The sequence below is a fragment of the Physella acuta genome, unplaced genomic scaffold, assembly GCF_028476545.2.
Source record: "Physella acuta isolate Inbredline_101_S28 unplaced genomic scaffold, ASM2847654v3 ptg000784l, whole genome shotgun sequence".
Taxonomy (NCBI): Eukaryota; Metazoa; Mollusca; class Gastropoda; family Physidae; genus Physella; species Physella acuta.
In genome coordinates this window covers 106,153-117,910 of record NW_026732302.1, presented here as the reverse complement: position 1 = coordinate 117,910, position 11,758 = coordinate 106,153, and the positions used below count along the sequence as shown (strand labels likewise).

Here is an 11,758-nt window from a genome sequence, read left to right as displayed (position 1 = left end):
TCTGAACTGTTTTAATCAATGCTGATTTTATTGTTTTGAACAGATTATTATGTGATCTAAGTTCCCCAGAATTAAAGGATATTAAAGTCGTGTAAAATGTCCTACCAACTCCGACAAATAAAGAGATTCACTGATTCAAATATTTTTATTGTCCAACAGGTAGAAACCAAGTGGGATCACCCACGTGACAGGGCTGAAGAAGACTCTTGCTGACATTTATCCAATAAAAATACAGTTTTTCATTCACGTCTCAATCAGATCTAATTTGCATAACTCAGTAAACAAGACGTGAGCGATGTTGACACGGCAGGATCACCGCTACACAGGGAAAGCTACACACTATTTTTAGAGAGCTGGGGTCGTATCGTCAACTTTTCACACTGCTAAAGTGCACAGCTATCTATGACGTCAATCTGATTACATTATAACCCCACCCCTGTACAACAAAACTTTGAGAGGCTGCAGTAGTGAGACCATTGTGAGACTGCAGTAGTGAGACCATTGTGAGACTGCAGTAGTGAGACCATTGTGAGACTGCAGTAGTGAGACCATCATGGATACGTCATCGCCTGTGTCAAGTTCCCAACCCAACAGTGAGTCTCTTGCCATATTTTTAACTGCCGTCCTTCCATAAATCAAGTATCTAGCAACCAGGGTCTATAAACCCAAGTGTTAGCTGTGTCCGACACTAGACTTTTGAAAATGTGTAAGTTACCCATGTTGTAGTATAATTATTATAAAATCATGTCAGAAATTACGGTTAAGGCTATGATAGGACTCGAAGAGTATTGGTGTTAGCTGTGTCCGAAAATAGTCTCTTCTGAAAATAGGTTGATTAGGGTCAGGCCGTGGGGACGTTCTGACCGGGATTCAAATGGACGACTCGAAATATCGTCCGTATTTAATTTACTGTCCGTAATCTAACACCCCTTTAAAAAGATTTCATTATTGGAATCGGTCGGACCCAGGTATAACTCATTTCTCAAATGTGGGTATGGCGATAGTTGTATCAACCCGTACGTGTCATGTAGACGCCATGTTGTCGCTAGTATCGCTACCCAAACCAGAGACCCAACTCAGATTCTGTCGCAATGATTCGATACTGATCGACGAATAGCTATCGCCCACTTTCGACCTTCTAGTGTATTTCGACATTTTGGTGTCACCTTTCAATAGAACTTTCTATCGATATCGTATCGCTTGCCGCAACTCAAACACATTGACGTCATTTGAAAACATATGAAAGTGATATTTTGAAATCAAGAAACCTAATTTATCGTCAGAAATAGTTTTGTTCAGATTTTAATTTGACGATAGATCGTTCATATGTTTTACTGTAACTTCTAAACAGCTCATATTTTATCACTGACATTTCATATTGAAACACTTAGACAACACAAAATTTAATTTTAGAGACATCACGTACTTTAACACATAGACATCACGTACTTAAACACATAGACATCCCGTACTTTATCTCAGACAGCTCATAGACAGGTCGTACTTTGACACATAGACAGGCCATACTTTAATATAGACATCCCGTACTTTAACACATAGACATCCCGTACTTTAACACATAGACATCCCGTACTTTAACACATAGACATCCCGTACTTTAACACATAGACATCCCGTACTTTAACACATAGACATCCCGTACTTTAACACATAGACAGGCCATACTTTAACACATAAACAGGCCATACTTTAACATAATATAGACAGCCTGTATTATAAAGACAGCCTGTACTATAAAGACAGCCTGTACTATAAAGACAGCCTGTACTATAAAGACAGCCTGTACTATAAAGACAGCCTGTACTATAAAGACAGCCTGTACTATAAAGACAGCCTGTACTATAAAGACAGCCTGTACTATAAAGACAGCCTGTACTATAAAGACAGCCTGTACTATAAAGACAGCCTGTACTATAAAGACAGCCTGTACTATAAAGACAGCCTGTACTATAAAGACAGCCTGTACTATAAAGACAGCCCGTACTCTTGACATTTAATCTACCTCCTGTTGTAAATCTACTAGCTGCGCTGTCTTTTTACCGAGATATGCTACATTATGATTCAGACGATTCAAAGTATCATTTTAGCTTTGTTTATAATGAATCATCGTGACTCAGTGGTTTAGACACTGCCAAGAAGCAGTATTTTAAACATTATACCTCTAATCAGAAGCCTACCTCTGCTTAACATAAAATTATTTTTACTAACTAAATTTTTATACCCTTGATAACCATACTCGCATTTTTAGAAGAATGATACGATCGTATTAAAAAAAAATTAAAACGTACACCATCGTATCAAGGTCTTTCAAACAACTGCCGTAAGTAAACAGCTAAGGGAGTCGTAATAAAATATTTCGTATTGACATACTCAACTGATGAGGGTATCATAAAAAAAACTCGTTCTTGTAGATAAAGTCTGGATACTACGCTACAAGCTTTAATGGGAAGAGAGGTTCCATAGAAGACCCTTAACCGTAACAATTTATCTGTTGCATAAAGGTACTTTGATTATTTTAACAATTCCGCTGATTCAGCATGAAAAATAAGGCTCTCATTATTAAATAAGAAAAAAAATCTAAAACTTTATAAAGATAAACCATTTACGTCACGTAACGCCTTTGGCTTGAGATCACGTGACATTTGTCACGTGATTATACGATCAGCGCTTTTCTAGTGCTGTTAATCAACGTCCGTAACTTAAAACCACGCGAGATCTGAACTATGCTGAAACTGTTTGCTCAAAATTTTTAATCCACGTAGGAAGGACAGATTTGAAAATTACAACAGGCGGAATCTATGAAAACAAAACAAATTTAAAAACATCTCAAAAAGTGAATGGATTAACTGACCAACAGATAAAAAAGTAGGCCCATGTACATGTTTGTGACGTCATATAGTTGTATACACCTGGTTTTTTTCCACGAGGAGTCGCGCAGATGAGTGCAATATAAAACTTGAGTTTACAACAGATCCACCCCCACCCCACGGGAAATTTTACATCTACGTATCTTAGGACGCCGCACTAAAAAATAGGAGCTTAACATTGTAAACATTAGTTCGTGTTGACGTTAAGTTTGTTCGCAGAATCTTCTAGAGGGGTCAGAGGTCCCTTGGCCAAATGAACTAGAACATGAGCCCATCACATCACCCCGTCTCATCCAAACATCTCTGTACCAACACATTTAACATCACAACATCAGGATGTTAGCGCGTGAAGTGGCGTGGTCAGGGGGTAGAGCTTACAGCTGCTCACCAGAGGTTGGTTCCAAGACTATGGTCCGTTTGACGTCCTCGAGTCGACCCAGCTGTAATGTGTACCTGACTCAAGTTATGGACAGTAAGCCGGCTGGGAGTACAACTGACCATACCATCCATTAAGATGCTGAGGTTACATCAAATAAACTATACATTACCTAGCTATTGTGATAGTCAGGGCGGTATGACTAACAACATTTTTTTACATCACTAAATACATCACAAAATGTGCACATCACTTCATGTAAACATCACAACATTAGCACACCACTAGGCCTACATGGTAAAACCACAACATCAAGACACCACAACAGGTCAACTTCACAACATCACACACGACTACAAATGACACGGGTGCGCTTCGGGATTTCCCAGAAGAGATATCCCTGTCTGTTTCTACCGACGACCATAGCAAAACAAAACTGTCACATTTTGTTTATGGAACACATTGAGGTGTTAATTTAGTATTTTTTAAAATCAACACTAATTAATATATTACAGGCGAAGGTGGTGTCATCCTGACCTTGACCTATATCTCGCAGGCACCGCTCAACTCGGACAACACACCACCAATCTTTAAACCATCTACAACACACCACCAATCTTTAAACCATCTACAACACACCACCAATCTTTAAACCATCTACAACACACCACCAATCTTTAAACCATGTACATCACACCACCAATCTTTAAACCATCTACAACACACCACCAATCTTTAAACAATCTACAACACACCACCAATCTTTAAACCATCTACAACACACCACCAATCTTTAAACCATCTACAACACACCACCAATCTTTAAACCATCTACAACACACCACCAATCTTTAAACCATCTACAACACACCACCAATCTTTAAACCATGTACATCACACCACCAATCTTTAAACAATCTACAACACACCACCAATCTTTAAACCATCTACAACACACCACCAATCTTTAAACCATCTACAACACACCACCAATCTTTAAACCATCTACAGCACAACACCAATCTTTAAACCATCTACAACACACCACCAATCTTTATACCATCTACAACACACCACCAATCTTTAAACAATCTACAACACACCACCAATCTTTAAACCATCTACAACACACCACCAATCTTTATACCATCTACAACACACCACCAATCTTTAAACCATCTACAACACACCGCCAATCTTTAAACAATCTACAACACACCGCCAATCTTTAAACAATCTAAAACACACCACCAGTCTTTAAACCATCTACAACATACCACCAGTCTTTAAACCATCAACAACACACCACCAATCTTTAAACCATCAACAACACACCACCAATCTTTAAACCATCAACAACACACCACCAATCTTTAAACCGTCTATTGCTTCTGCCCATCGTGTACCAAAGAACATGTGTGCGTCGGTCCAAAAATTCGGGTATCCTACAACCAATCCCTAAGCCAAAACGTGTTGTTATATTCATCGATACCATCGTCAGCACGATCTTATTTGGATCACGGTCCAGAGATAGGAACAAAAAATTAGTTGTTTTTAAAAGGGTAACACCGTATCTGATAAAGAAATGACGTAGGTACTCAGATAAGAAGGTTGTAAAATCGACTACAAGTGCGTGCAGTATCTGATAAGAATATCGGAAAAGTAATTTTCGCTGCTGTAGTCTGAATCGAGTTTGTCCAAGAAAGGAAAGCTTAGAAAGTTTGCAGTTTTAAATCTTTCCGTTGACAAGCGTGTTATGCGTGGAGGATGTGCTCTTTTACACCCTATGTACAAAATAAGGGCCAATAACACTTAAATTAGATTACATTCACTAATTAGTAAAGTTCTCTTTTATAATATAAGGAAATACGGAAAACAGACTATTGTGTGTGTGTGTGTCTGTGTGTGTGTGTAAACACGATAACTTGAGTACCGTTACAGCTAGGTTGATGAAATTTCATATATAAGTATTTTATCAAAATCGTAGATCCGTATCAACTTTTGAGCGATTTCCGATAACCGGAAGTGGTACTTTTTCTACTTTCAATTTTTCAAAAGCCTATAACTTGAGTACTATTTCATATAGATGAATGAAATTTCACCTGTAAGTAAAAGATCTAATTCTCTACCTTCTATTAAATTTTGAGTAATTTCCGTTGACGGGAAGTACTAATTTACGCTATTTCCGATTTCTCAAAACGCATCTAAATTTATAAAGTACTAATAATATTGCGCACCATTATGAACATCTTTATTCGGCGTTCGCTTGGTGCGCAATACTTTTTTCTATGAGATTCTATTCTATTTTAAAAAGTTTAAAGTATTTAAAATGGATTAAAAATCATAACTAGATCTATATCTCGAGTTCCCATCCCCTGTTGTTTTATATAAGAATATTCGAGAAAGTTTAGGGGATATCACTCCCGGTTTATTTTTTCGATATATTGTTTTCACACAAAGCGATGTTACCCAATATTGTATACATTTATTTTTCTTCTCACTTTTAGTTTTTTTAATGCTAAAAATTTTAACCAGAATATTACCACGCAATAATTATTTAACTTTAAGAATCATTAAATAATTAATTTAAAAAATAGTTAGTTTCGTGTGTTCGTTACAGCCCCTAATACTTCAATCCTAGGAGAACGGAAATTTGAGTATCTATAAAAAGTTTTACTGCAGCCACAGTAAAATAAAGATAAGGATTTAGCAGCGTCATCGTTATTTGCAGATCATGAAAGTTGGTACATAGGCACACAAACACACCTAGACACGGATAAACTCGTTTACTAGGTCAATGCCTGTAATCAACGAAACGATCAGAAGCCAATAATAATCCAATCTGTAGTTGTACAGCTATAGATGTGGACGATTACCTGTCTGGACCGTGCAGTAACCGGATAATCATTGCTTGACCCTGCGATTGTGTAAAATCTCACCTGTTATCTGACCCACACGTCAGATTCCGCACCCCAGTAACCGACCCCACACGCCAGTGCCTGACCCCCACACGCCAGTACCAGACCCCCACACGCCAATACCTGACCCCCACACGCCAGTATCTGACCCCCCTACGCCAGTATCTGACCCCCCTACGCCAGTATCTGACCCCCACACGCCAGTATCTGACCCCACACGCCAGTACCTGACCCCCACACGCCAGTACCTGACCCCCACACGCCAGTACCTGACCCCCACACGCCAGTACCTGACCCCCACACGCCAGTACCTGACCCCCACACGCCAATATCTGACCCCCACACGCCAGTACCTGACCCCCACACGCCAATATCTGACCCCCACACGCCAGTATCTGACCCCCACACCCCAGTACCTGACCCCCACACCCCAGTATCTGACCCCCACACGCCAGTACCTGACCCCCACACGCCAATATCTGACCCCCACACGCCAGTACCTGACCCCCACACGCCAGTACCTGACCCCCACACGCCAATATCTGACCCCCACACGCCAGTACCTGACCCCGTACGCCAGTACCTGACCCCCACACACCAGTATCTGACCCCCACACGCCAGTACCTGACCTCCACACGCCAGTGCCTGACCCCCACACGCCAGTGCCTGACCCCCACACGCCAATATCTGACCCCCACACGCCAGTATCTGACCCCCACACGCCAATATCTGACCCCCACACGCCAGTACCTGACCCCCGCACGCCAGTACCTGACCCCCACACACCAGTATCTGACCCCCACACAGCAGTATCTGACCCCCACACGCCAGAATCTGACCCCGCACGCTAGTATCTGACCCCCACACGCCAGTACCTGACCCCCACACACCAGTATCTGACCCCCACACGCCAGAATCTGACCCCGCACGCTAGTACCTGACCCCCACACGGCAGTATCTGACCCCCACACGGCAGTATCTGACCCCCACACGGCAGTATCTGACCCCCACACGGCAGTATCTGACCCCCACACGGCATTATCTGACCCCCACACGGCATTATCTGACCCCCACACACGCCAGTATCTGATCCCCCACACACGCCAGTACCTGACCCCCACACGCCAGTACCTGACCCCCACATGCCAGTACCTGACCCCCACATGCCAGTACCTGACCCCCACACGCCAGTACCTGACCCCCACACGCCAGTACCTGACCCCCACACCCCAGTACCTGACCCCCACACCCCAGTATCTGACCCCCACACCCCAGTATCTGACCCCCAAACGCCAATATCTGACCCCCACACGCCAATATCTGACCCCCACACGCCAATATCTGACCCCCACACGCCATAATCTGACCCCCACACGCCAGTATCTGACCCCCACACGCCAGTATCTGACCCCCACACGCCAGTACCTGACCCCCACACGCCAGTACCTGACCCCCACACGCCAATATCTGACCCCCACACGCCAGTATCTGACCCCCACACGCCAATATCTGACCCCCACACGCCAGTACCTGACCCCCGCACGCCAGTACCTGACCCCCACACACCAGTATCTGACCCCCACACAGCAGTATCTGACCCCCACACGCCAGAAACTGACCCCGCACGCTAGTATCTGACCCCCACACGCCAGTACCTGACCCCCACACACCAGTATCTGACCCCCACACGCCAGAATCTGACCCCGCACGCTAGTACCTGACCCCCACACGGCAGTATCTGACCCCCACACGGCAGTATCTGACCCCCACACGGCAGTATCTGACCCCCACACGGCAGTATCTGACCCCCACACGGCATTATCTGACCCCCACACGGCATTATCTGACCCCCACACACGCCAGTATCTGATCCCCCACACACGCCAGTACCTGACCCCCACACGCCAGTACCTGACCCCCACATGCCAGTACCTGACCCCCACACACCAGTACCTGACCCCCACACGCCAGTACCTGACCCCCACACGCCAGTACCTGACCCCCACACCCCAGTACCTGACCCCCACACCCCAGTATCTGACCCCCACACCCCAGTATCTGACCCCCACACCCCAGTATCTGACCCCCAAACGCCAATATCTGACCCCCACACGCCAATATCTGACCCCCACACGCCAATATCTGACCCCCACACGCCATAATCTGACCCCCACACGCCAGTATCTGACCCCCACACGCCAGTATCTGACCCCCACACGCCAGTACCTGACCCCCACACGCCAGTACCTGACCCCCACACGCCAGTATCTGACCCCAGTCTAGTTAAATAACATGTTCTGATAGCCTTGTCAGTTCATACGGTATCATTCTAATGTAAAATCCTATTTTGTTACGTATGAACTATAATTTGAATGAAAGATACTGGTGAAATTGTACAATTAGGTAAACTTATTACACAACTACACTATGTAACCAGAAAACCCTTCTGCTCTTACCCTACCCACCCTGCCATATATTTCGTTGGTAGTTCAACTGTGATTTGTTCAACTGTGACCTTGGCAGTTCAACTGTGACCGTCAGATCACATCTCTCATGTCACCATATTTTGTGAAATGGGTTGTCATGCGGGTTAGGCTGTTTGTTGCCATCTTGTTGGCAGGGTGGGGTATAGGTGGTTATTGCAGCCTTGTCGTCTAAACATCCTCGACACAACCATAAAAGCACAAACAACAGCCGTTATGTTGACACATCGAGCGTGCTAACAATGGCGGGGTATAGTGCTAGAAACACGACCAAAAATATCGGCAAAGTGCTGTTCACCCACGCATACAATAACATATATATATATATATATATATATATATATATATATATATATATATATATATATATATATATATATATATATATATACACACACACACAACTACTGGGCATTATTGTTTTAGATTAACATGGTCTTGCTTTTACTCAGTAATATAGAACCGTGCGACGATTTTATAACCCGTTGCTTTTAGTTATCAAATCGTTACCTTCACGCGCCAGTGGTAGAGATCTTGTACCATCGTCCATCACTTAGCTGAAATAGCACAGTCAACAAGTTTTAAAGAAATAAACAGCCACTATTTGTTTATAAACATGTGTGTTTGTGTACAGTTTTAAATATGCACTTCTACGCTAAAAATGGAATTTAAAGAAAAAAAAATGTATTAAGAGTTGTCCTTGTTTTTGGTTTTTTACTTGTTTGTTTACTGAATTTTACTGATGCGGGTAGGTAGGTAAGGCACGCGGCGAGAGTAAAGGTGAAGGCCGCGTGACGTCATGTGTACTTAGATGAGTGTTAACTCGATGACCTGTTTACACGTGAATGTTAATGGGACAACACTAACATTTCTTGTGGCATCTGTTTTAAGTTGGTCAACACACGACTTAATGACTCTGTGACGAGCAGTCGTCAATAATTGACGTCACTCTTTGTCGATGATTCCTTCCAATCCCTACTGTCACAAATCGTCACAAGTCACCCTCCCTATTTAAAAAAATGACGTTACACTTCATCCCCCACCCCAGGTCTCCAAATTACAATTGTGTTTAGTCGCAGCGATGTCTATATCGTGTTGACTGGGTTGTGTCGGGTTTATGTACATTGGATTTTTAAATTTCATTTTACGAAGTATTCAAAATAGCTAAATAATTGGGGAAGTTCAGTTTAATATGTCACACTTTGTCACCCTCCCCCCACCACTCACACACACACAACCAGCAGTCCCACATCGTCACAGGTCTGTAACCATCATCTTACCAGAAGTGTGAAGGTATGTACGGGTCCACTAGACACACCCAATTGTCTATTTGATTAATAAACATCTGTCTATTTAATTAAAATACGTCTAAATGTCTAATTGAACAATATTCACTTTATTTCAATGTCTCAGGGAAATCGCCTTTCATATGTTAAGTTGCCTATTGAAATATACCGATAAACTATCAAGGGGAAATGAAGAGTGGCGGGTCACGATGACCTATCGCCATGCCACGGTACTGCACAAACACAGACACGCTTCCTGGCACCTGCTGAACTGACCAATCAAAACGGTGGGGGGGGGGGGGGGGGGTGCCAGCAGACGAGAAGCTGCCTCCGTGGATTGTACTGAGACACGCTTTGTTACGGTCTGATCACACGAGTATCGATCTATCGATGGTTGAGTCACGACACAGTGTGTCAGTACCCAGTGGATGTCAGTCCCCAGTGGATGTCAGTACCCAGTGGATATCAGTCTCCAGTGGATAATGTCAGTCCCCAGTGGATAATGTCAGTCCAAGGGGATAATGTCAGTCCCCAGTGGATGTCAGTCCCCAGTGGATAATGTCAGTCCCCAGTGGATAATGTGTCAGCCTGTCAGTCCCTGTGAATGTCGTTTCAAGCCGTTAAAAATAATGTTCCTGTATCGACTAAAAAAATTCTTTGAACTTGTTGCGCCCTCGATCACGTAAACTAACGTCTCTTTAAAAATAAAAATAAAGTAATAAAACATTGTACTTTTCATGGAATGTAAAACACAAATAAAAAGATAATATAACTAGCTGCAATTTCCGGTAAAGCTAAAAATAGCGCACGGCGTAATTACGAAGTTTAAAATATAATTTTTTTATTGCTAATGTCAGAGAGTGGTCGCGCTTGGCGCAACGTCTGTCGGTGGTCGCAGTGACTGTTCGATCATCGATTTGAGTGATTGATTTTTTTACCCGTCTCCATGGAAGGTTGGGCAGAAAGAAAACGCATTTATTTATTTAAGTTACTTGTGTACACTTGTCACACGCGCAGTTATTTTTCGTTACTCATTTTCTAATTTCTCTTGGAGTTACCGTTCCTTTGTGTGGATGGAATAAATGTTAGCTATGTTTTAAATTTAGTTTTAATTGCGTTTTATGACTGGGGATTTAAGGTTTATGATTATCATATAATTACAGATGTTAACGAGGCATGTGCATACATTCATTGGTGATTATCCCACATATGTTGAATGAAGTTTGCGTTTAAATAGTAAATTAGATTAGTAAAAAAAGGTTTAGTAAACTATTAGTTCAGACAAGACATTGGGTTAGTTAAAAATATCAAGTGAACTATTAGTTCAGACAAGACATTGGATTAGTGAAAAATATTTAGTTCAGACTTTGGATTAGCTGGTTTTGAAGCCGAAGAAGACAACGAAACATCACTGTAAGAATCCGTCCAGTTTTCCTGCTTCTGGTGAGTAGCTGTTCGGGGCCAAATACAAAGTAAACACAAACAAAACCACGCCCATTTAAGCGATGTAAATAAATATGTGATGCACCATTTAAGCGATGTAAATAAATATGTGTGGCACCATTTCTGTTACTGGCAAATAGGTCTGCTTTATTGGTAGATTAGAATTGGTGCCGGGATTTGTACCAGCGTGTTATGACGCCATACTCTTGGAACTCCAGACTTTAACTTGTAACTTTTGACATGTCACAACACACAGACACACGGATTAATATATTTCAATACAAGTTATTTTTGTTACACGAACATTTCAACATGGCATCTCAGATGTCAGTGAACAAAGTTGTTTTTAAATGAATGTCATTT

General features: G+C 42.5%; 1 protein-coding gene across 1 annotated transcript in view; it reads left to right on the top strand.

Annotated features, from left to right (window-relative positions):
* The first annotated feature begins 192 nt into the window (after window positions 1-192).
* The window catches only part of LOC131950888 (uncharacterized), a 35,365-nt gene continuing 23,799 nt past the window's right edge, over window positions 193-11,758 (top strand). The window contains exon 1 of the mRNA XM_059313088.1: window positions 193-593. Coding sequence (XP_059169071.1) covers window positions 554-593 — 40 coding nt within the window. The 5' untranslated portion in view covers window positions 193-553. The remainder of the gene's footprint in view (window positions 594-11,758) is intronic.